Source organism: Blennius ocellaris (assembly GCF_963422515.1).
Source record: "Blennius ocellaris genome assembly, chromosome: 14".
Classification (NCBI taxonomy): Eukaryota; Metazoa; Chordata; class Actinopteri; order Blenniiformes; family Blenniidae; genus Blennius; species Blennius ocellaris.
This window is the reverse complement of record NC_137663.1, coordinates 18,692,352-18,718,954: the sequence shown is the minus strand read 5'-3', so window position 1 is coordinate 18,718,954 and position 26,603 is coordinate 18,692,352. Positions and strand designations below refer to the sequence as shown.

Here is a 26,603-nt window from a genome sequence, read left to right as displayed (position 1 = left end):
CGGTTCCGTATTCCAGGTTACGAGCTTTCCAAGGTAGAAGGGAAGACGGGCACTCCGGAGAAGCCGCTCTCTGACCTCGGCCTCTTGTCGTATCGCTCCTACTGGTCTCAGACCATCTTGGAAATCCTCATGGACCTGAAGCCTGACAACGGAGAAAGGCCACAAATCACCATCAAGTATGACACTTTCTTGTTTTTTTCCCCGTTCTTCTTATTCTTCTTTCCCTGTTTTCAGAGAATCACTAAACGAAAATGCTCATTTGTTTTTTTTCCCTTCCTGTGCAGCGAGATCAGTGAGATCACAAGCGTAAAGAAAGAAGATGTTATTTCAACACTTCAGTACCTCAACTTAATCAACTATTACAAGGTGAGAGTCCAGTGTGCAGTGGAACAGTTCAGACACCCACTTCTGTTGAATATGAAAATCACTCTGAGGACAAATTCGATTTCTAGAAACCGTGATGACAAATTATCTATCTTTTTTTTGTGTGTGTGTTGGAAATTCAGCATTTTCTAGTCATTGGTCATGTGTCAGGATGTTGAGGTCATACGTAAGAGTAAATAACTTGTAATCCTACAATTCGAGCCAGTCGCCCAGCATGTAAAGGGAGAACATGTCGACTCCGCCTCCAAACCTGGAATCAACCCGGTGCTCTTCTCACTGTGAGAACTTCCTCGGAGAAAATGCAGAAATTATCAAAAACTCGGATTTAAGCTCGATTTTTTTTTTTCTTTCAATTGCATGTCGGTTTCAGGATATTCTTGTAAAATTCGCAATACAAAGTAAAAATTATTTCACGGTATTTAGATGACACTTATCGCCTCTATTTAGCTCGAGTTCAAATGATTATGGAAGGTTGTGGTTCGTAACGGAATGTTAAACTGCCTTCGATGATCAAATTTAGAAGATTTGAGTTTAACTTGCGCTGATAATGAAGCAGCAGATTGATTGCAACCCGCCGACCGTGTCGTCCCTTGGATTTAGGGTCAGTACATCCTGACGCTCTCAGAGGACATTGTTGACGGCCACGAGAAGGCGATGAAGAAGAGGCACCTGCGCATTGACCCCAAATGCCTTCACTTCACGCCGAAGGACTGGAGCAAGCGGGGCAAGTGGTAGAGTCCGGGTCCCCGCCTGCACGCTCACTCTTCTCAAAGCCAACAGCGCGAACAACAGTGGATCACATCAAGGTTTTGCTGAACTGTCTTTTTTTCTTTTTCTTTTTTTTTTTCCAATGGGACTTTTCTTCAGATAAGAAATGATAAAGAAAAAAGATTGACATGCTTTGAGATGATTGATTGTGAATCTGTCAAACCTGAGAACAAAGGAGAGGCTGGGAACAATAATACCAGTTGGGGGGGGGAGAGAAAGAAAAAAACAAAACATTTGTGTTGTGAAAAGATCCTGTTGACGACCAAAACAGTGCTTTAAAAGTGACAAAAGGTGTCTCTTTGATATTGTAAAAACTGATTGCCTAAATTTGCAAAGCGTGAACAAGGTCATGCTGATTTGATCACTGGATTTTAGTCGACATTGATTCGCTTCGTCGTCTTGACATTTTGTAAAATTCACAGGCGTCCTTTTCCTTTCGTTTTGAGACGCAGGCGAATACAGTTCTGTCTCCTGCCTCTGAGAAGTTACAAGGTTGTAATTATAATTATTTATGTAGCCCCGACAGGTGTGATTGTAGAAGACGTCAAGCGAAGCGCGCCGCGCGGCGTTCCAGAACCGTCACTGTAGGTTTTCAGTGGGAGGGCCGTGACGTCGGGATCCAGGACCACCTATTGGCAGAATATAGTCTTAATATATATTGTTTTCTTTCTCGTAGAATCAAAGACGACTCGAGTTTTATCATCACGTCGATCTCTTCACGAGTTGACCCTTGATATTTTGCACAGCCACATTTTTACAGTTGATCAGAAGAAACAAAGCGGCGCTTCGGGCTTGTTTTGAGCGCCGCGGCCTCGGGTGTCTTGTCAGTTTGAAGAAATCGTGAGATTCACAGGAGTTTGAAATTTTTAAATGCCGCCAAACACTAAAACCTCCACAGACGTCGCCTTTTACGATAACTTATGTCCTTTTTTTTTTTTTTTGTGGAAAAAGTAGTCCTATAATTCTCTGAGCGGTCGTCTAGCTTCTGCCCGGTCAGCACTCCAGAAGTTTATTTTATTTCCGTGAGAGATTCTTTAATTCAGAGTTGTGGGTAATTTTTCCTTCTGCGCGGCCGCCTGTAGTTGTTTTCACACTCCCATTACTTAGAATTGATTCCGAGTGTGTCGACGGGGACGATGCTGAATAAATCACTGTCACTCGTGTCTTTGGAAATACGATACCTGCTCATTCAAATCACTTCTCAGCACATTGATATTGTAGAGATCCTCTTCCAGTGCCTGAATTTTTAGCATCATTCATCCAACAGCACAAAGGCTTGTGTCGTTTAAATACATGCATTTTGAATTAGTTTGTCTCACTCTCGCAAATTATGTCTATTTGAATATACAATGAAAATCGCTTGAAGAAAGAAAATTAAAAAAAACAGCCTTTTATGTCGTTGCTTAAGAACCAGCTTGGTCGATTTCAGGTTTATTTTTCACCAAATGGAATCCTTTTCTCGTTTTCTTGTTTGAACTGGTGAGAAATGGAGACGCAGTTGGTTTGTGATGATTACGGTGTGTCGTCTCTTACTTTCAGATATTCCCCCTCGTCAAGATCAATGCGACGAATCGTGTTTCCTTTGTTGAACGTCTGTTCCCTGTGACTGTACATACTAAAGACTGAAGCCATGTTGAACTGTTAGAGGAATGTAAATTTCGTGTACAGGTGTTTTTATTTTGTTTTGCTTTTTTTAACTTGGTGTTTATCAAACAGGCTGCACAATATTACCAGGAACAGACCTAAAAGTGATATCTGACTTTGTGTTTTTCTGTTTACATGTCTAAAAGGATGGTCAATTTTCTTTGTTGAAATTATTTAGTATATCTTTCTGTGAAACACAGTTGAGACTATCATTTGAGCGTTTGATATGAAAAAAACAACAACAACCCTGTTGAATTGATAAAAAAAAAAAAAAAAGTCTTAAAATCCTCATTGTCTTTCAAGCTTTCTCTCCCACACCCACCTTCCCACAGGCATCTGTCGATGAGCTGGTAAATAAGTTTGATTCCAAACATTATGCAACAGTGAATACACTCATTGGGAAGAAAACAAATCTCAAGACTATTTAAAAAGAATAAAGCTGAACATTTGAGACAGAAAACTACATTTATGACACGTGCAAGATGCACCTTCTCACTGAAACCAGCAATAATGCAGGTGTAGCATTTTGCAGACTTGATAAATAATTGAAAGGAAAATTATCGGACATAACTGAGCCACTTAGAATCAGACTTTGGAGAATTCCTCATCTTGAACCATGAACTGAGCTTGAATCTCTCAAGATTCAAGCCCTTTAGATTGCAGCTGCAGTCAGATTTCCCAGGGGAGCGTGGTATGGATGATCAGACGGACTCTGTAAAGCAAATACACTTTTTACTTACACTTCACTAGGAAATTTGCCAGAATTTGACAATACAGATGATCCTTGATAAAAAACATGAACAGAGGGAACACTTCCCACCATCGAGCTGCACTGCCAAACCACGAGGATCCCACAGCAGCGAACAGGTTGCCGACAGAGAAAATGGAGGTTGTACCAATAAAAAAAAGATTCAATAAGCTCAGTTTCTTCAGATCCTGCCTTTCACTCTGCGGTGGAGAGTCTGTCAAAGACTCATCTGTGCATCATGTGTCAGTATTGACTTTAATGTAGAGGTCAAAGTAGATTTAGAGAAAAAAAAGAAAAAAAAACTCCAGATCTTCCCCAATGCAAAGTAATGTCATGAACATTGTTCGGATGCCCACGAGGAGGCGCTGCTGTAAACCTCCTTGCGAACACGTTGGCCTTAGCAAAGTTCAAACCGCAGGATATAGAAGCTCAAAGCAAAATGCATGCAACCTGACCACGTGTATTTAGTTACAACCTACACGGACTGTATCCGAGCGACAAATGGTCTCCACTGGATCCAGTTTGGTAACCAAAGATACAAGATTCAATTTAAAGAAAGAAAGAAAGAAAAAAAAACCTCTTAAGCTTAAGTAGCCTTGTGTTAAAAACTTTGTAGTTTCTCTTAAGTGTAATCATATATGAACAGTTGGACATTATGATTGAGGGCAGCTCAGTAAAAATAGCTTTGTGTGGTTTCTTGTTTGCAGGTTGCACCACACACTGAACAGTGTTTCTTAAACAGGTGAGTCATCTGCTTTATATTAAGCCAGCATGTTGGTGATGCACACACACACACTGCAGTCTGCTCAAGGCCTGCATGTTGGATCTCTGCTTCAGCCTCTCCCAACACCACAACTCATCACACCCAGTGGCTCTCTTGCACCTGGCCGGGCAACATCAGGCCTCAGGAGAACTGAGAGGAATTTCACACTCCTCATATCTGCCCTGCATCACACCTTTCTTCATCCTGATCTAAGACTGGTTAGGATTTTGTTTGTAAATACATTTAAAACAAATGTCCCGCGGGTCTAATCCGGCCCTCTGTGACGTGTTTGTGTAGTGTAAGATTACAAAGAAGACAATAAATGCATTTTTTTTTTTTTTTTAATTTAAGTATTGAGTTTTATTTTGAATCATTAAATGTATAAAAAGAGAACAGGTCAGCAAAGTGGCAGCGCCTCATTACAGCGCTCTGACCAAGCCACTGCTTTGCAAAGTCACATTGTCAACCAAAAGTCTTCAGCATTGAGTCCAAGTCGTAAACTTTCACATTCAAGTCCTGGATAATTCATATATATCCATCTCCTGAAAAATCAATGCATTTTTAACAGTTTTTTTTAAATATAATAAATATACTTATTTAATCGATCAGTCCTGTTAAAATATGTGCAACCCAGCACATTACTAATATAAAGGTAGAGTTGATATTGCAAGTTTTCGTACTATTAACCAGAAAAATTCACTGAAGCCTGCAGACATTTCATAGGATGTAAAGTAATCAATAATTAGTCTGAAGAAGATTTCAGATAGCACTTTAAAAAAATAAAATACAGTTCACATTGCAACTGTTCGATTTTGTAAAAAATACATAAATTATTAATTTTAAAAATGTTTGGCTATACACACACAAACAAACAAAAACACAGCACACTTTATTGATGAAAATCGGATCAGGCTGAAGCCAGTAGCTTATGTATGTGTAATCCTATAGATTATTTGGATTATCCCTGTAATATGTGCAATATACAGAAAACACTCTAAACAACATAAACAATATTTGTTTCATCATCAGTCTGAACTGTCACAATTTATTTATTTTTTGGAAGTTTACAGTGAGCGGCTATGCTGATTTTCATCGCTGAGAGCGTTCCACAGTGTAACTCTCAGAATTGAAACACATCGACACTGCTCACTCGTTCTCACTTAAACTTGAAGTTGGATAAAGTTTTTAGTAAAGGCCGAAAATGCGAGACACCGAACAAATATGATAGTGATATAACTCTAAATAAGAAGTACCAGCCTCTTTAAAAAAAAAACGCTGTCATCTCTCTTAAAATAAGAATATGTTGTCACATCGCTGAACGTGAAATACATTTTGGAGTTTAGTGAGTATCAAGCAGAGCAGCATCAGATTCACTCGCCACCATATTTTTTTTAAACAGGCTGTGAAGACCTGCTTGTGTAATGTTGTGTAATTTTGCCATATCTGAAGTTTCTCTCCAAGAACTTCAAGGAATTTCTGACACAGAAAGTCCACATGGTGTCACTGCAGCACTGACCGAGGCTATTTCTCAAACTCACTTCATCCCTCAGTCACCAAACTTTAACAACTTAAATGTGTTTTCTAGTCGTTGACGTACGACTTCTCATAGACTTTGACGTAGTGCGGGATGTTAAACCGGACATGTTAACCCTCATAGCACCAGTTACTTTAAACCTTTACATTGTTGCATAGAAACGATGCATTGCTGGATTCTTCTGATGTTTTATCGTTTACCTGATGTGTAAAATAACCACACATCTTTTTGACTTATTGTTGTATATTTAGTCCCGAACAGGCACTAAAGGGAGGCAGGCAAATCCCAAACCGCCTCCCGATGAGCACACGGAGAGGTTTGTTTGTGTCTTGGGGAAGAAAAAAAAAAACAGTTTGGACCGCTATCACCTCTCGCCTTTGCTTATATTTTCCTTATCTCAACAAGACACTCTCTACCAACAACGCAGGCCTCCCCTCTCCCCCTCCCTTCCCTTATACCCACCCCCAAACCCCAGACCAGAGACTATGACCTCGCAACACACACACAACACACACACACACACACACATGCGCACGCACGCACACACACGCACACAGCCATATGGTACAGCCGGGACGAAACTCTGCGCAGTAATTAGGGGGATGGTGCCGGCCACTCGGCTCTGCTGCAGTATAGGTTAAGCAACATGATTCATCTTCTCTGCTCCCGATCGTCACTAATTGGGTGTTCACAGGTATGTGTTTTTTTTTTTGTGTGTGAAGATGGTGCAATGGCTGATGGGTAAGGAAAATCCAGGTCGGGCTGTTGCACTCCTGCACTGTCACTGCCCGTAAGCAGCTTGATTGTTTGTTATGACCTCGACCCACACTGGCTACGTTTGTGGAGTACACAGAGGTCTCTTCAACTAAACACACACACACACACACACACACACACACACACACACACACACACACACACACACACACACACACACACACACACGCACGTTGGCATTTTCACCTCTCGCCCCAAGCTTTTGTGTCTTTATCTGTCTCGTGCAGAAGTGTCCGTTTTGGCACCAAAGAAGCAGACTTGAAATGAATGTGTTTGATGTTGCGAGCGCCTGTTCCCATCAGAGACAGAACGGTGGAGAAACCTGGAGGAGGTGGCTGTCTTGATACCGGGTTGCATCATCCTCTAATCTGCCACATTTCTGGTTGCATGTGTCATGTCGCTGCACGGGGGATTTTGTTTAAGCAAATGTTGAAATTCCCACCCGCGGCCGCTGAGGTCTGGTTCGCGGCGAGCCGGCTCGTCTCGGTCGCTGCTGTCCGTCCGCCGCTGCCTCAACCTCTCTGACAAGGAGATGAGGAGGGGGGAGGAGAGAGAGGCCGGGTGAAGCTGTGTGTGAGAGGGAGAGAGAGGAGGAGGAGGAGGAGGAGGAGGAGGAGGAGAAAGAGGGGGTTGGCTTTAGTGTGATGTGAATGGAATAGAATCAGCGCGAGAGGGAGAAACAGGGAGGAGGACGGCACAAATCAACCTGCCTCTTGACTTTAACAACAGAATAGAGGAGCCGGCAGACGCGGGGATCGAGGAAGTGCGCGCACGCCTTGGGTTTTATTTTTATTTGCAGGGGGAGGAAGAGAGCATCAGAAAGGAGGAACTGAAGAAGGAGGAGGAGAAAGAGCCTCACCGTTGGAGATAGATAGCAGAAAAATGCTGTCATGGGGAGACAAGGGGAGGGAGTCGGCAGAGAGGAACAGGATGAAACAAGGCAGGGTCGAGCAGAACTGAAATGTGGAGGTAAGCCTTTTCTTTCTGCCCTGAGAAATCGCATTCCAGCCTCTTTCGGATGGTAATGAATTCAGATGGACGACCCTGCACGCCGTGTGTGTGCCTGTTAGCTCTGTGCAGGCATGCATCTGCTGGTGTAGTCATACAATCCACTCAGAGACAATGTGTGAGAGCGACAGAGGGTCTGAAATAATGGCTTGGCATTATCATATCATGCAGTTTGTCCCCCCCTCTGCCTCTGGACTCATTGTGCCGCTGTCACCCTCTACAATTGCATTTTATTCGGTGGACTAAGGCGCCCAGTGCATACCATTCACACGCGACATTGTACATTTGAAACCAACTCGCAACCTTTGTCGCATTTCATCCCAGGCCTGCCCTCCTTCCCTCCTCCTCCTCCTCTTCCTCATCACCCGACTGTAACCCCCCCCCCCCATTTTTCCTGTCTCTCTCCATTGTGCTCTCTGCAATGAGGCGAGATTGTTCTTAAAAACAGTGTTATGACATTGTCAGGAAGGCACTGCGAAACCTTGCTGTAGAGCGCTTGTGGCTGCAGGACTCAGCGATGAGGGCAAGGTGGCGGGAGGAGGGGAGGGGAGGGGAGGAGAGGAGAGGGCTGGATGGAGGGACACTCAGGGTATGAAAGAAAGAAGATACAGGAACAAAAAAAAAAAAAAGAGGATCAGGCTTTATTCTGGATGCATGATTTTTAAGGATAAAAGGAAGCCATCAGTCTGCGGTGTGCTGTGGATTTGCGTGGATAAAGAGGATTGTTGCACTACTGCATGTGATGTGCTCAGACAATGATGGAATGGAGATCCACAACCTGAATTGGGGTGTTGTTTTCAAGGTGGCAGTGAAAAAGGAGGGGGGGGTGCTTTAGTCCTGCACCCCCGTCTCCTCCTCAACCTCCACACCACCCTGTCTAGTGTAAGACGGGGCGACGTATTTATGAGACGTTTGGGGCCGGATAGGCTGCTGTAAGGAAAGAAAAGCAGGGATGAAGAGCTGATGGGGGGGAAGACGAGCAGCAGCAGCAGCTTACATAAGCCAATGCACTCAAAGGACGGGGCATTTAATTTCCATTGAGCGGCACGGTTCCCTATCCGATGTGGTATTGACTGTGGTTGATACTAGCATTTTAACTGATAAATATACTGGATGGAGGAAAGATGTCTAATATTTCAATGTAACTTCGCTTCGGTGTGTGTGTGTGTGTGTGTGTGTGTAGTCCTGGTTAGGCTGACAGGAAGGTGGGCTCGCTGTCCGTCAGGGTTAACACTGACCAGACATTTACCTTGTGTATTGGAAACCACCCTGCCTCCTCAGCCTATAGTTATTCATTATACAGAACGATAAGTACGTCTGCATAAAGTGCACCGGGGACATCAGGGAGCTCGCTGTGTGCGGCCTGACCGTCCACGCTGACCATCAGCTGCTCACCTGACCATCAGCTGTTCACCTGCCGTCCCTCCAAACTCCATGTACAGTGTGCCATAAGTGAAAATCACAAAATCCTCAGGCTTATGCCACTGAACAAATCACATTACTGACAAAGAGCAAAAAAAATAACTCTTGTTGTCTGATATCTTTTTATATCTGTTTCCACAAAATAGCCTTTAATCGCAATTTTCCAAACAAAACTGTCTTATCCATTGTTTTCTCAGTCAACCTGATGAAATCCTCTCTGCTGTTGTAGAACTGTAGCATTAGGAGGCAGCTGGTTTTCCATTATTTCCTCTAATCAAATCACCTCAGTTACACGTCAGCCTGCTATTACTTTGGAGTTGGAGTTAGTACGTTGGTGATAATGAAAGATGAGAGGTGTATGGATTAGTTATACCACTTATGGTTGTTTTCATCATTGATTAGGTGTTGGATGAGTTCCTAATTTTTTTTTGTAGTGTTAGACTACTGAGTAAATAAATAATTAAATAAATCTTCAGTAATCAAGTTTTTTTTTTTTTTCTTCCAACAAAATTAACAAATAATTAGTTTACTTCTTCAAAATGGAAAATTAGTAAATTGGGGTGTTTGCTGCCTGATTAATAGACTCACTCCTGGCTCTAGTTTGGATACATCCACATTTGGGATATTAACACAATTTGAAGTCAGAGCAGGTCTTTGAAGAATACTTGTAAACTTGTTTTGTACTTCTGGATTTGATATGTTTTCAACCTATGAGTGTCTATTCCCCGTGAGAAACCTAATTTGTTGGACTTTTCTAGGTTGAGTATGAGAAAAGGGAGAATCGCAAGGAGCCCTTTTAATCGATCGCCCCAGTTTTGCTTGCCGCACCACACACGAGCCAAGGAAGCTTGCCTGTGTACATGTGACTGTCATGTGGGCTCAGATTTAGTTGTCAGTTCTCATTGTTTTTTATTGGCACGGACATAAATAATCCTCCGCTCCCGAGACCACTGTTCATGCCAGCCGTAGCCTCTGACATCAAAAAAACTGCAAAGCCAGTCGATCCAAACCGTGATGCTGTTCATCTGCCAGTTTTCAACTTTGGTTGCCCGTTTTGGTCCGGAGGGAAACTGAGACTCCTGTACACTTTAAAATCAGAGCTCACTTGCGTATATAAGCTAAACTACAGAATCACTGTTCCCAGTGAAGCTACCCTTGTGAGTGGATTCAGACACAAAGTTGTCCAAAATGCTGCATAGAGTCACGCAAAGTGACTTTGATCAAGGTTTGCGCTCAGAGATTCAGAGATTCAGATAGGGTTACTAGGCAGATTCTGTTTTGGGCTGAGTCAGCAGCACGGTATCATCCCTCTCGTTTGGAGCCATTTTGCATGGCTACTCCCCGGGCAGGCTCCCTGCGGGGGCTCAGCGAGGGAGGCAGTTGGGCAGGCGGAGCCTCCCCGCCGTGGTGGATCTTCTTAGCCTCTGCTCTCTGTTGTCACCTGTGCCCGCTTTGCCAGTGATCTTAATTGCAGATCTGGCCTCGGTCGTTCGCCGCCCTTGCGTAACCATCCAGTAGTGCTTTGCATAAATAGAAAGCGGCATGAAATATTCAGAAATGTCAAAGAATGACTCATGGTTCAGGGCTGATGCAATTGCGTCGCATCATTTAGACAAACATTCAATGAGATTTCTATCATCGGAGGAGTCGACTCTCGCTTGTACGGATTTACTTTTGTCTCTGTGCTGTGGCTTTTAAAAACTTGAGCCATTAACTGTTTCTGTGTGGATTTTCTACGCCCACGGTGTGCACAAGACAATTCAGTTAAATAGACAAAATGATAAAAAGCTATGATAGTCATCATTATCACTTTCGACACCCCTTCTCAAAATCCATCAGATAATTCAACGTGAAATGGAGAATGAAACCAGAAATACGAATAAAAATATTTGATGTTCTGTTTGTTTTGGTGACAATTTTATCTTTTGCGAACAGAGTGAGAAGTGGTGACTAACAGGCACAGCTGAACGATAACTTGACGTTTATAGTCCTAAAGCATTCGGCTGGTTTGGTCATTATGAAACATATTTATGTAAGCATCTGTTGTGCAAAAAAAACAAAAAAACCCTCAACTTATTCTACGATGTGAAGTTGCCCCTTTCAGAAATATATTCAAGCATATTGTCCTTAATCACAAAGCCTGACTGGGTTATGTCATACATACATTAAACCATTAGGCAGTGCAGTGGCTCTTTCTCATTGTTCTCGCTGCTATTACTGGAGGAGTGCACTCAAGGGTATTCAGCGCCATTGAAAGCTGACCGGGCTCAACCATTCATGCTCTTCGCGCCACGTCACTTCATCACCATGCTTGGTCGATAGAGATCAAAAAGCCGGCAAACATCTCGCCGCTGATGGCAGTGCAAAAAAAAACACCCCCGACGAATTTTCTTTTCTTGGGAATAACGCGACAATTACTGGACGTTTTCACTCTATTTATTCCAGGCCGAAGAAACTCTTTGTTCCGTCACTACTTTGACGGGGAAGTTGTAGCCTCAGTTGTCGCCTACATGTTCAAGGCGTCACGAATAAAGAAGTGAGAGCAGATTATGTTTCGGTACTGCTTTGTCTGTCTCCTCTTTTGGGGCCAAACTACGATCGTACACAAGGAAACTAACCAATGGATGTGAGCTGAGTGGCGTCAGAAGGAAGCGGGTCAGTGAGGTGTCTCGCGTTTGTTTCGACTATCCTTTCGACCACTCTTCCTCTTATTCTCATTTAATGTGTTTATTAATTTGGTAGAAATATGTGCCATGCAGTCATAGATGTCATGCGTCAATTTTACACCTTATTGAAGAAGGAATTAATAGGTGCATTAAATTTGCTGGCTCCAGGCAGGCACTGATAAGCTTTACATTGGAGCAGGCTGTGTCTGTAATTACTCAGTGAATCAAGAGCATTAACACACTCAAAGCTTTCAAAAGAATTGTGAGCAAACCTCCTTATAATATACACAGTGTGTTTTCATTCACAACTGTGAGGCGACAGATGTACAGAACCCGCTCTCACTCTTGGGACTACTATCTATACACATAGCATCTCGGAATAAAGTCTGCGAAAGCCTCCGTTTGTGTCTCTGTCGTTAACATATTGCTGCTCGTTTTTATGTAGGTCAGAAGGTGCAGAGCTGCTGGTGTGACACAAGGCCACCAGGCAGAAGAGAGGCTACGAGCTGCAACAAAGGCTCGTCTATAATGTGGATATATGCAGTGAACAACCCCCCTCCTGTTAGCTGGAAGTTCATCTCACATATTTATGCAGATGATTGTTTTCACTTCATTTGTAACTGCTTCAGCCAAAACATGTCACTCTGAGGCATTGGATTTAGAGCTTGCTGGGGGGCTACGCCATTAAGCACAATTCCTCTGTAACCTTTGGCATTATTATTATTATTATTATGATTTATTTTTAAAATAAATCCTAAATAAGAAAGAAAAAAACGTGTTGCCGTTAATAAAAAGAATACAAAACACAGTCATGGTAGAGGTGGTTAATGGTTAGTACATTTACTTCACAGAAATGTCTGGATTCTCCTATAGAGCTGAAAGAGCCACACGTGGAGTTTGCATGTTCTCCCTGTGCTGATGTGTGGTTGTTGTTGTATTTGTTTCAAGACTTCCTCCTACAATCCAAAGACGTGCTTGTCAGCATCATCGATAGCTGCACATTGCTGGTAGATGTGAGTGTCAGCATGCATCAGTAATTGTCTCTTTGTGTTTGCTCCGTGATGGACTTGGTGTCTCCTGCTCTTTGCCCATTGTCAGCTGGCCTTGGCTGCAGGCGCGACAGCCCAAACCTCGAATAAAACAGGTATTGAGATGGATGCAAGAAACTCTATATGCAAGTCTACACTTGTACTTAACCCTTTTCTAGTGATTTATCGTGATATGCTTGATCTCTGCCTTCATTTGTTGTAAAGTTCGTGCATGTGGGAAGAGGCAGCAGAGCGCCAACATCCAAAAGTCAGCCTTGACCTCCAAAAGAAGATATTTCACTGGTTTTAAGTAACCAACATCATTACATTCTTGAATCTCCTAGACAGGCTGTTTCATTTTTTTTGTCTTGAAGCTTCACTGTGACCCTTTTAATTGGCTCATCCATACGAGTGTTTATTTCAGTGGCTGTGGCCAACCTCAGCTTGACTTGAGTCCCGCCTGCTCCGTGACAGTGTGTTCTTCCACATGAAAGGCTGGAGAGGCTGGGTGGGCGATGTGACATGGTGTGCATGTTTGTAAAATAAAATAAGTAATAAAACACTCAATGACTTGTTGGCGGGGAAAAATTGTGTAACTACTGGCTCTTTGTATTTTGATACTTCATGATGTATCTCGGCTTGTTTTATAATAGAAAAAAAAAGAAGAGAGAATTCAAAAAATATTTCTGCATTATATGACCTTTACTGGTGTGTGGGTTTTCTAGAAATGTAGAAATAATCACCTGGTTGGAGGCTTTCGAAGGTCTTTGCTGTGATGTCGGCATATTGGTCTATTTTTCTCCAATAATGACGCATATTGTTTTCACTGAGCTCATAACGGACATTAAGAGAACAAGCGTGGCTTGTAAGCTTGATGGCAGTCATTCCGAAGTGGCCTTTCCCGCTGATGAGCGTCAGCAACACTTACTAAGAGTAAGTGTAAACAGCTTTTTGGTTGGATTTTTTTTTTCTCCCACGACGAAAAGGTTTTCAGTTGAGAAATGTGGGTGACCTTGGATTGTGTCGGCGTCGCAGCCATTTCATAGGCACTTGGCTACATGTCAGCGAACAACAGGGACAGTGAGGAAGCGGAGAAGGTCAGCGTCTCTTCCTCTGAAAGTAGACAAGGTAGAGCCGAGTCCTATTAAAGCAATATTGAGCAATCTCTCTTCCTCTGCCCTCAGAGCCGGTCGCGCAGATGACAGAGGCTCAGAGGCTCCACAGTGAACCGTTGAGCTCAACATAATAGATACAGTCATGAAGCTGAGGGTCAGTTCCTTTCACACACACGCACACACACACACACGCACACACACACACACACACACACACACGCAGGCAGTCACAGAGGGCCAGCTGCTCTTCCTGTCACTGTGTGGACAGTGGGCCACATGTGTACATCTTGGACACAATTTTATAGAGTCAGCAAAGACAGAAATGCTTTCACACCATCTCCCACAGCCAAATAATCTTCGTGCCGAGGCCCTGTAGTCACACTCATGGTCTGCCTTAAGGTGTATTTTCAGATACACAGGAAGTAGCGGTGCTCTGAAAGCACGTAGCGTTGATGTCACGGTTCACATGTCAAACAATAGCAGCAGTTGGTACCTTCATTTGACTGTATCAAAACAGCCTCGTAGGGCCTGATTGACACAATAGCATTGAAAGTTGTATTGTATTGGTCGTGCCGAAGCGTAAAGATCAGACTATTTATTACAAGAGGAAGCCAGGTTTTTAATATGGACAATACTACAGAAGGAGCTTTTTTGAGCACACTTCCTCTTTGCATGTACTAAAGAGGGCGGTTGACTGTGTAAAAATAATACGAGCCAGTATGTAAACTGGATAAGTTATTCTTTTGGCGTGGACTCCATCTTAAAATTTTGGACTCCTCTATGTTTCTGCAGCTTAACTTTTTTTGGTAAAACCTCCCATTTTTGCTAAAAAGGCAACCAAAACTGAACTGAAACTGGACCAGATACCACTGAAGTCATATGTGAGATGACCTTAAAGCATGCGAGTTTACTGTAAGCCAAGAGGAACGCACGCACAGGGAAGTCAGACATAGATATAAGCCATAACAAGTCAATTCCAGAGTCTGCATGTGCATCCTCAGTGGTATGAGACTGGACCAGGGAGCAACCAAACAAATGAATAATTAACAACATTGTAACCCTCGCCCCCATTTTGCCCAGCCTTATTTATAATTCATCTGTTGGAAGACTTATTTTTCAATTTTTGAAGGACATATTGGAAGAATTGGCAGTTCAATGAAGTTGAGATATTTGGTTGTGCAGAGAGCCTTGAGGGAGTCTTGACCTCCACATAGGACCGTAACAACAGTGCCATACAGCACTCTGCGCAGACAAAGGCCGCATTTTACATACTCTGTTTCCTGATTGGTCTTTTCGCTGGAAAAGGCATTTAGAATTATCTTGGCTATATTTTCCGCTGCAGATTTCTTGGAGCGAATGTCATCGCTCTTTGACACAAGACATGAACGTAATTAAAGTGGATATTTAGGCAGCATTATTAAGCTGTACCATGCCTGACATAATGAAGGATGAAGGAAGACAGGTGTAGCAAATGCTCCATGTATTTTTATACCGGGCGCTGTGACTCTTTAACTGTCATACTTGAAGAGTATAATCACAAAAAAAACCGAAAAAACTTAAACAAATGAATTAAACACTCTTCTGGAGGCTGTCAGCACCATATGTGTGATAAAAACATCATTACAGTGAGAAAAAAGGAGGAATGAAAAAAAGAGTAAAATATGTATAGAGAGAGATGCTTGCTTGAAATAATATAACTGGCAGGGTAAAATGGGTGTTTAAACCCTGTTGACTTGACAAATAGAGTCAGTCTCTGTAAAATGCCACTCACAGTAATGGCAGATTGTTTGAGGTTCTTCACAAATCTGTTTTTCTCTTTTCACCTTGACATTGTCTTTTTTTTTTTGTTTTCTTGTTAAGCTTAGTTGTTTTCTGTGGTGTTTGCATCAGCCCAATTGAACACCAGGTGTCAAGGAGATACATGTTTATGTGTCTTTGGGGAACAATACCTCAGACTGACATTCGCAAAACTGTTTGAATTAAAAAGAGATAAAAACACTTTGGAAAAAAAGAGAGAGAGGGAGAGAGAGAGAGAGAGAGAGAGAGCGAGCGAGAGAGTGCAGCAGAAGCATCCACTTAAAAGCCTCTGGACTTGGCCCAATTCGCTGTCCGCAGTGTGGTGGCGGTGGTGGGAGGGGAGATTGTGGATGCCTTGGAGCAAGCGTTGGGCATCAGAATGGACTCGTTTTCTGAATCGGATCCAGCCACATTAATACACGTTTACTCTCTTAAAAGCATTGCAGCTGCTTCAGCGCAGAGGGTCACATTTTCAAGAGAGAGAGAGAGAGAGAAAGAGGAACGCAACCTGATCTCAAATATGTCAGCGTTGTGCACGATCAATACTGAGAGTGAGGCTGAGCCCGGCTTTGAATTCCCCAAAATCAATCACTGTTAGGAGTTAATTTAGACCTTGTGGTTGAGAGTCGGCAATGTTGGCTTTTAACTACAGGCAGAGACAGTGACACTGACCTGGCGACTGAAGTAGGACATTAACAGGATTTTAATCACTCAGTCAGCCAAACAAAGAACAAACAATGGAAAAAAAGGATTTCCCTAACATTTTTAAGCATACAAATTTGAATAACCAAACTCCCTCAAGACTTAAATCTACATTCCCTTGTGTACGGCAGCTTCTACTCCTCGAGTTGTACTCCTTATTAGCATACTTTAGAAAACGATCTCGACTCATTCAAACCAAAATTCGAGTCCATGAACTCAATGCAGACTAAGATCTTCTCATAGTACGTTTCAAAGTTGTGATCAGACTTTATATAGTTTATGATTTCATGCATGATGGAGCATTTACTATTTTTTACGAGTTACACCTTTGCCACATTCGTGGGTTTGGTTACTCACAAAACATACATTTGAATATGCTGGTGGAAAATGCCATTTGCTGCTTATGTAGAGTTTTTATTCAAGAAAACGTTGCCACAACTTGATCACCGTTTTTAATGCTTGTGTCTACGAGAACATACATTATACAGCTATTAGAATCAGTGTGTTTCTTCATCTTCGCATGTAATTTTTACGTCATTTACCAAAGCAGCTTGCCGTGTTGAAGGACTTCCGTCATATGCACGGGCAGTTGGTGTGTTTTGCAATTCCAGGCTGCAGTTCCTCGGACAGAAAACAAGTTGCAACTCTGCACAACAAGCAGTTCAACCCGATGTGATGGATTTGATAAGCCTGCCGTAGGAGCGCAACTTTTGTCACTGATCAGATCTAATTGCTGCTAAGCTGTTAAGCCGATTGCTGCAGCTCCACCTGAAGGGAAAACAGATCAAATCTCTGTCGTCTGGATAAGGACGCTATCTTTCCTTTTTACGGTTAAAGTCTTCAAGTGACTGCGGCGATTGTGATAAAAGCGCACGGGCTGAACGTTTCGTTGTGTCCGTGGGACGTCTGTTCATTGGTTCTGCAGCGAGGCAGCCGGGCTGTAGGTGTGGAAGAAAAGTGTTGAGCAGAAACGATGACGAAACTCATCCTCTCAGAGTTCAAAAGTCAGTCGACTCTTCCTGTTTCACAGGACGCAGACTTGCATGTGTGGGTGCAGAATAAGGCAGGCGGCCGTAACTTCCCCAAATCAGTGTGTTTAATACGCCTCTCTTCTGACTTCCGCTTGTGTCCTGACGTTAGACACACAGGGCCCATTAACCTCGTCCTGGAATTAACACGGCAGTACGACTTGCACGACGTCATCATTTAAACCAAAATCTCAAACCTGGACTGTCAATTCAGTGAGTTGATGCAAGGACATGTTCAAGCAGCAGTGTGCAAAGATTTCCTCCAGGTATGTCTGTGAGCAAGTATTATTTAAAAAAATTTTGCATGCTAAACAATAATATTCTGAAAACAGAAGTCTCTCCATCTTCAGCGTAGGTCTGTGTCCACTGCAGGTTTTCAGAGACCGGCTTCAACTTGTAGATAATCATGAATAATAATACAAAAAACAACTTTTTACAGAATCTATTATGAGCAAACTAAGAAATCCTCTTGGCACAGTGGTGGTGGTAAACCTCTGCTGGGTATCATGATGTCTGTCATGTTTTCAGCACCTCTCCTGGCTTCAACGCTAACCCAGTTTCACCGACAAAGACGAGGAGTGGCTTCTACTTTCATTTAAAAGTTGTGAGGGCAGAAGGTTGTTTTGATTAACTTTTAATCTTTGATGGTGTGGCTCCGTCAAGAGCCCTTGTGCAGTGAGCACAATATCAAGATCACCATCACCATCCACAGGCTGAGTTTTAGGTTCAGAGAAGCAGGATTAAACACCACTGTCTACATGCATTATTGAGTTTCTCAGGGATAGAGACTGGCTCTTGTGCCACGAGGGATTTTGTGGAGGGCAGCAGCAGGCTACATTCCTGTCGTCTTTGTGGATGCTCTATGTTAAAAAATAAATAAATAAAAAATCCTGAAGAGCATAGGCTGCAGCTTTGGAATTAATTTGTAGCCACAGTTGGTGAATTTTTATTTTCTTAGAATCCAAATTCAACTGATCTGATTACATTCCTGTCGGAATGTCAGATATGCAGAGTGTTTGGTCGACGTTCTCTAGATTACTCTAAAACACATATTGCATGTAAATAATCCACAGATTATGGTAAAACAGACAAAGGAAGACTTTAAGGCATTGCACATTTTCCAGATCAGACAGAGAGCAGTGCCTCGCTGAAGCTATTTAATGTGTTAAAGGGTCAAGTTGTTGGTGGTGTGGTGGTGGGGTGGTGAGGTTGTGGTTCAAGGAGGCATCTGGGGTCAAACCAAACCTCCATCAACGGCTACTCTGAGTGACAAGCGGAGATGCCTGTACAGTATAGAGTGCATACATCGACTACTGCAGCTGTGGAGCACGCTCTTCTCCTCACAGGAGCCAATTCGTGCTGCTTTCAGGTCATTTGTGTCGACAACAACGCTGTTGCATGTGCAGGTGATTTGTTGATATTGTGTTTAAAAATTATGCAACTGTACTGTGCATTTTGTAATTCTTTTATTGCTCCTTTCATCGTAAAATCATCCATTTTAGATCGTCTCATGCAGGCCAAACTGGTTTTGCCTCACAGGATTGTTAAGCTAAAAAAGACATGGGGTGGGGGGGTAAGCAAGTTAATAATATTTTGTGGGTTTTTTCTCGCTATCATGGATCAAAACGCAGCTGTTCAAATCACAAAACTTGGCTGATTTCATATTGGCAGGATGTACCGTACAGTGACTCTTAAACCATGAGAATAACGTGCGCAGAAGGAAATAGAAACAATGAAGGGCCAAATAAATTGAGCTGAAACTTGAAGGGGGCAGGGACACAACACTTCAGTTCCTCTTCACTGTGTTCGTCGGTGAGGTACATCACACACTTCTCTATAGTGGTTACTCAGTGGACTGTTGGTGTTGAGTGAGAGTTCACCAGTGGAGGCAAGTTGCTCGTGTGTAATTTGAACATTCGTTCGCGCCGTTGAAGACCCGATCCAAGACGTTGCATTTCATGAATGGTAAGAAAACAACTGACTTGCATTTTGAACGTTTCACCTCTTTGCGTGATTGAGACTATTTTTGTTTCTTATAGGATAAAGTGTTTACATTACATACAAAACACCCTTAACACTGGTTCCTGGAAAGATGCTGAAGCACTTGAGAGATTACACAGAAAGACATCATGCAAATGAATTGATCCGAAGTCTATGTGGTTCCTGTTCAATGCTGCTCACCATTTAGTCCAAACCGATTAGGGACATAATTAGAAAATGGAGAACATGAAGACATGCGTTTCGAGCAGTTTCCTTTTTAAAGAGCCACAAAAACTAACGAGCAACTAATCTTTAAAACAAATATTTACATGCATGATATGAAGCTTTGGATGCAGCCGGTGAATATCACCAGTGTCCTTTCAGTGATGAACAAAGGCACAACCTGCTCTGTTGGATGGGCTCTGGCATCAGTGTGCTCCTTGGCACAGGCGTATACACTGACTGTCTAAAACATTAGCGACACTTGCTCAACAGCATGTGAGCATAAATATCTAATCAACCCATCCCATGACAGTGGGATTGCATTGGGAAATGTGTACACAGAGATCAAACTGAGCATCAGCACCACTGAGAAAAGTGACTTTAAAACATGGTCTTGCTGTTGTAATCAGATGAGCTGAAAAATCACAGAGTTGCTCAGATTTTTACACTGAATTTCTTGATGATGTACCGTGAGCAGCTGTTCTCAGGTTGAATAAGCACATTGTTGATTAAAACTTTTTGGAAATGACCTAAAAGCCGCAATAATTGAAACGACCAATGCAGAGCAATGAATGTTGTTTGGGCTCAAAGCAGACGGGCTACTCTATTTAAATACATCATCGGTTGACACTGGTGTCCGCTCAGAACTGTGTTAAATACCAGTTTACCATCATTTGAACTGGAGCTTAACTGAGCGGTGTTGAACATTGCGGTTCCTTTATCAAACATCTCAAGCAGCAACACGTCGATCAGCTCACTGGACTCCGTCTCCAATCAACATCTCTGACATGAGGTTCTCCCTCTGCAAATCTCCTGTCACGTCAACATGGAGCAAAATGTTTGAGAAATGTCTCCCAACGCTTTTGAGAATGAAGGCAGTTCTTAAGGTCGTACCTTGTACCTGAGGTTGAGTGTATGTGTGAGAGTGAGTTATAAAAACCATAAAAAAATGATTGATTAACAAGGCACTGCATGATTTGCTGAAACATGCAATCATGTTTTTGCACATTTTGACATCATAAGTTAGTGTACTAACTAAATAAATCAAATTAAGCTTATTGGCAGAGCTGCTTTTGAACCCTTTTCTCACAGTTTTCCTTTAAAAAAAAGATGTTTAAAACAAACTTCCAGCTGAAATGTGAATCGTGCAGTTGTGTTTTATTTTTGTACAAATTATGTGACATTAATATTTCCCAACCCAATAAATAAAAATCGATTTATACATGCAGCCTACATACTGCTAAGGCCAAAACAACTTTGTTTCCAGTATTGTTTGTACTTGTTGTTTGATGAAAGAACAAGGTCACTGATACAAACATCATCAGTCAAGGGCTTGTTTGGATAAATTTCAGTCAGATAAACTGGGTTGTTCACTTGAAGCTACGATGGACTGAATACCACAAAGAGAGGGTGGGCACTGGACAGGTTGCTATGGAAACAAGGACTGATTCATGAATTGGGGAGGGGTCTTAAGAGACCCAGGAACATGTGATTTTTTTTATTTTTACAACAGCAGTGAGTGATAAGTGTCCAAGTTCAACGCCTGCGCTGTCGGTGGAGAACAGGAGTGTTTCTGGCCAAGCCTGGAAGTTCACTCTGATGCTGGAACAACATGAAGGAAATCTGTGCTTTTGTTAAAAAAAAAAAGAAGAAGAAAAGAAAAAAAACAGCTGCCAATATTCTGCACTCCTACTTTTAGGCACAGTGGATATAAAGAGCATTGCTCACACTTTTTCACGGCATTGTGAAGCATCCAGAGGATGATGTCGTACCGAATGACACAGATAGACGCTTGTTTCATGGGTGACAACGCTTGAGATCATCTGAGAGTTCCCAGAAAGAAACATGAGCAGGTTTTCAATGTCAGAAACCTTGGCATGGTGCAGACGCTGCACAGAGGCGGCTCTATGTGACCCGGGGCTCATGTGTCAGGTGGCTGGAAAGGTCTTCTTGGACCCTCTGGGGAGGGGGGAGTCTGGATCATTATGAAGGGCTTCAAGACACTGAGGAACCTCTTTTTATTTTGAATGTGATTCTTTATGAAACCGCGTGTGAAATAATCAATCTCACTGGCAGATATGCAGCAGATTTGTAAGCCAGTGTTACTTCTGTGTGATAGGTCAGAGGTCTGCAACTTTCTAAACCAAAGAACTGTTTGCGTCCACTTTCCATCAAATAAAATCCATCACGGCTTAGGAATCTGTGCTGTTTACCCAAAGTGTTTTACTCTTTACTCATTTCTCTGTCCACAGCATCATTAGCAGTGAAAGAGAATCAGTCGGTCTACGTCAAATGCATACACACAAATGGCTGAGGACTCCAAAGTTGTGTCCTTTATTTTATTCTGGGGGGAAAAAAATAAGGAACTATATGACAGAGGGACACATTTACATCCTACAATAATGTATGTGGCGATTACTTTAAGGCTGAATTATGTCTTCAGCCTACTTGTTCTTTAAAGCAGAGCCACTCGACCTAAGTCAAATATATATGATTGTTGATATGAATAATTTAAACCAGTACATCATGATCTTCAAAGCTTTATTTACGTAGCACTCATGTAGCACAAGGAGCTTTACAAAGTGCTTTGGCAATCTAAGCATCAGAAACGCAGCGCAGAAAAGGTACTAGTCAAAGAATTGACAATATAACCAGACAGATTGGAATAAGATACAAAAAAAAAAAAAAAAATACGGAAGAGTAAGATTCAGTACACAGAATCAGGTCCTCCTGTTAGAAACAAATCATTTTCATGTGTGACACACAAATCAACCACAAACAGGTTGACGCTGGTGATTTCCATCAAATAGCTCCAAAACAAATGATACATGCAAACAAAATCAATCATAATGAGATTGTAAAACACACTGACAAAGCCGACAGTGATCACTTGCTGACTCATTTTGTGCAAAACAATAGCAGACGAGTCTATTACGAGCTCCGTTTCCTCTTTTTAAGAAGCAGACACAATCCACTTAACCAATTCTTTCTGCTGACTGATAGCACTGACTGTCAACAAGTGTGCGCTGATCTAATCGGCACACAAGCTTGGTTTTTACTGATAATCTCTGATTCAGCTTATAGTTAGTGGACTTTTATATTCTCAAAAAAACCACACACAAAAAACCCAAACAAAAAACATCTGCTTATTCACTGGGGCACTGTGAGAAAATAAAGGCGTGGAATGAATGCAACTTCCTCACTTTATGGCATTTATCGTGTGGTGTGTGTGTGTGTGTGTGTGTGTGCGTGCGTGTGAGCACGCGCGTGTGCACGTGATGATGAACTTTCAGGTAGCAAGTTCTGGTTGCTGTACATCAGCAGGAAATGAGTGTAAGTCAGAAGTGATGGAAACATCTGTGTGAGTGTGTGTCGGAGTGGCTTTTTCTGGCAGCTGCTCTGCACCACTGCACCTGCTCTTTAGGCTGCGAGCGCAAGAGAGGAGATGCATGTGAAAAAGCTTGACAGGAAGACGCTGCGTACCTCACTGAGACGAACAGGTTTCAGCTTGAGTTGATTGTCGTCAGTCTGGTCGAAGAAGGGACGTGAGCGACAAATGATGACAGAAAGAGGGTGATCTGTAGCTGACACTGAATTTACTTTGGAGGGTAAGTTGAGCTGCAAACCTCCAACAAAAACTGGGGTCAGTTTTCAATAGAAAACTCTATAAATGTAATATTTTTCTATCCTCTAGATGTCAGTTTACCTCTTAAGGAACACCTATTTTGAGTTTATATTCTGTGATTATACATACCCAAATGCTAAAGCTATAGTACGAGATGGACAATATGTTGTGATATTCTGATTTAGTGGATTATTACGAACGGAATGAGCAGAAGAAGCCCTACATTGGATTTGTATTGGGTCCACAGAAATGGCAAATAAAGTTAGAAAATGCTAGATTACTGATTAACCTTTTACACAGCATCATTGCTTATTACTTCAGGGGTTGTATTTTTTGTATTATCATAAAATGAACATTTTGTAGAGAAAGCAAGTTTTGAAACAAGATATAGTATGAATATAGTAAAATAGCAAAAATGCAATACAAACCCTTCAGATTGGGGAGGATGGTCCTTAAGGGGTTAAAATAATAGTGGCCGTCCAAAAGAAAAAACAAGTATATCTCTGGTTTTGACTGTTTCCTTTGAGACAACTTATATAGTGCTTTAAATACTATATAAAGGAGTACACTATAGGACCGTCTGTTCCTCTATAAACGTATGTTAGGTTGAGAGACAGACGCCTCCACTTATTTCTCTTGTAAGCCGCAACATTTTCAGTAAGCCAGGAAGGCCCCCTCCCCTCTGTTAATACTGTCTATTGTGAGCGTGTGCAGGGTGGATGTGGTGAGTATTAAGTTTGCTATGGAACTATTTTGGGAAACTTTGGGACGGAAAGTGTCCAAAGGAAAGGATAATAGAGAGAGAAAACAGAGGTACAAAGTATTAGTGAACAATAAAACACACGTCAGACCTGCTTGTTTTATTGTTAGCATTTGTTTATCAAAGCGTTTCTCCTCCACACTGTGTTTCAGAGGACGAGCAGCTATGGGCTGAATATAAAACTGCTGATTAAAATTAGAGCAGTGTGGGTGGAACCGGAAGAAAGTAAGGTTAAGAACTCTTTTTTTTTTGTTCTTCTTCTTCTTGTCTGTGCAGGTGGACAGTGGGTGAGACCAACAGGCAGACTGCAGGCGCCAAAGAGTGCACACAGATGGATTCCATGTTAGACGGGTTGATACAGACAGAGCCTCTCCCACACAGAGGACAGAGGCTCCAGTGATGATTGTCTCACCTTCACTCCACAGGAAGGAGCACCCCGGAACTGGATTGCCACACAAACGCCACACATCTGCACACCTGGATGGACCGCCACAGCGAACAGTGGCTGCATTTTCTCCTCCGTCTTCATCATTCACACCCGAGAACTCTTTGACAAAGCGTGGCATCTCTCCGAGGGATCCACGAGAGCCAGAGGGTTGAGAGGGTTCAGCCGTTTTAAGTGGTGTGAATGAGAACTACATTTGTTGCTTTCACTCAGTGGGATTTTTCCATCCTGGTGCACGCTGTTTCCATTTCTCACCAGCACCTCAGAGACCACCGCTGAGATTTGACTGGGATAGCACGAGGCACCGGACCGGAGAGAAGACATCGTCACTTTGATCAGTTTCTCAGGCACCATGCAGTCAGACGACCTCTTCATACGCAAGTTCCGCCGTCAGAATGTGCGACCGCCGATCGCCACCGTCAACTACGAGCCCAAGCCCGAGGCGGGCGTGGTGGAGTGGCCGCCCAGGAGGGACGGCGACGGAGCCGACGCGGACAGCCTCACGCCGAGCCGCGTGGGCCTGACCCTGCGGTCCGTGGGCCGGGGCCACATCATGCAGCGAAGCAACAGCGACGTGACCTTAGGGGACTTGGACTCCTCCGGGAAGGCCGGTGGGAAAGCGGCTCGGGTGGCCGGAGAGAAGGTGGGCCCGGGGGCTCAAGGGGACTCGGGTGTGTTGCTGCACAGGGAGTATGGCAGCCTGTCATCACTGGAGAGGCAGACTCAAATCCAGGAGGCGAACAGAGATGACCAGGGCCCTCTGAGCCCGAATGCCCTCCGCTTTAAAGACCCTTTCCTACTTTTAGGCCTTCAGGGCACCCCTCCGGAGCCTGACGGATTCTTCCGGGGTCTGTCGACTTCTACCGGGGAGTCCCCGAAGCCTGCTAAGCCACCGAAGCCTGAAGGTCTGAGTAAAAAGTCCAAAACCGTTCCTCCTCAAATCCCTCAACCAGGTCCATATGACAACCTCGGGGGCGGGGCCTGGGTGAGGAACTTTGCCCACTACGATGTTCAGAGTATCCTGTTTGACCTCACTGAGGCGGCCACAAACAGAGACAGCATTGGACGAAAAAAGAACATCACCTCGGGGGCTTCAGCTGCCTCCCAGCTGCGCCCCCTCTGCCAGTCCACCCCGTCCTCACCGGCACAGGGCGGAGGAGGCAACGGGGGAAACCCAGATGACCCCGAGCAGTCGCTGCTGCTGGACGAAGGCGACGGCAACGACAACGAGCTCCTCCTCAGCTGCCCCCACTTTCGCAACGAGACGGGGGGAGAGGAGCAGGTGGGCCTGGGGCGATCCCAGGGCAGGAGGGGACTCTGGTCCAGTCTGCGAACCCCCAACGATGCAGTGTCAGTCCTGGAGGAGCCCAGAGAGAGTCACGTCCAGCAGCAGGGCAAGAGCAACTACTTCATTGAGCACGCCGACCTGGGAGCTCATTACTATCGCAAATATTTCTACATGAAAGGTTTGGATCATGATGATAATTAATTGACATTTTTGTTTGATTGATTATGTGTTTGTATCATATCTTGCCCTTTCAGCTTCTCTATAAGTCTAAATAAAAGACTTCCGGGAGAATGTTCCTCACGTATACAACCTAATAATTATCTTACAGTCCCTCAGCGCCTCTTATTATCTTACTGTCACAGTTAATTTTTCTCAATTATAGTAGCGCACATCACAGTGATTATATGGATGTAATTTAATCACAGAACACCAGAATTTCTTTGGAATGGACGATCGTCTCGGTCCCGTGGCCATCAGCTTCCGTCGAGATGAGAAAGAAGGATCGAGCGGAGCTCAGTACAACTACAGAGTCATCTTTCGCACCACCGAGGTAAGGCGCCGCTTCTCTCTCCTCGAGGCCCACTTTGGGTTCAGTGCGTGAAATTCGAGCCGACGTGAATCCTCCTCTCAGATGAAGACGCTGCGAGGATCCATCCTGGAGGAGTCGGTGCCCTCGGCGGCTCGCCACACGACCCCGAGAGGCTTGTCTCCCAAGAGGCTGCTGGAGTTCATCATGCCTGAGCTGAACCTGCACTGCCTCCGCTTGGCCTCAAACTCACCGAAAGTGCGGGATACTCTCCTCAAACTGGATGAACAGGGGGTGAGTGACTCTGCGCCTGTGATTTTAAAGACTTCACAGTACACTGACATTGACAAGTAGAATCCTCTTCCTGGTGTCA

The 26,603-nt window shown here is 43.4% G+C and overlaps 1 protein-coding gene across 2 annotated transcripts in view; it reads left to right on the top strand.

Annotated features, from left to right (window-relative positions):
* LOC308139102 (histone acetyltransferase KAT5-like) overlaps positions 1–24,755 on the top strand; it is a gene marked incomplete at its 5' end in the record, with an annotated part of 30,398 nt that extends 5,643 nt beyond the window's left edge. For both annotated transcript variants that reach the window (XM_080508443.1, XM_080508442.1), the window contains 5 exons: positions 17–176; positions 285–366; positions 985–1,190; positions 4,252–4,286; positions 24,248–24,755. In XM_080508443.1, the coding sequence (XP_080364569.1) occupies positions 17–176; positions 285–366; positions 985–1,119 (377 nt within the window). In that variant the 3' untranslated portion in view covers positions 1,120–1,190; positions 4,252–4,286; positions 24,248–24,755. The remainder of the gene's footprint in view (positions 1–16; positions 177–284; positions 367–984; positions 1,191–4,251; positions 4,287–24,247) is intronic.
* Positions 24,756–26,603: the final 1,848 nt, after the last annotated feature.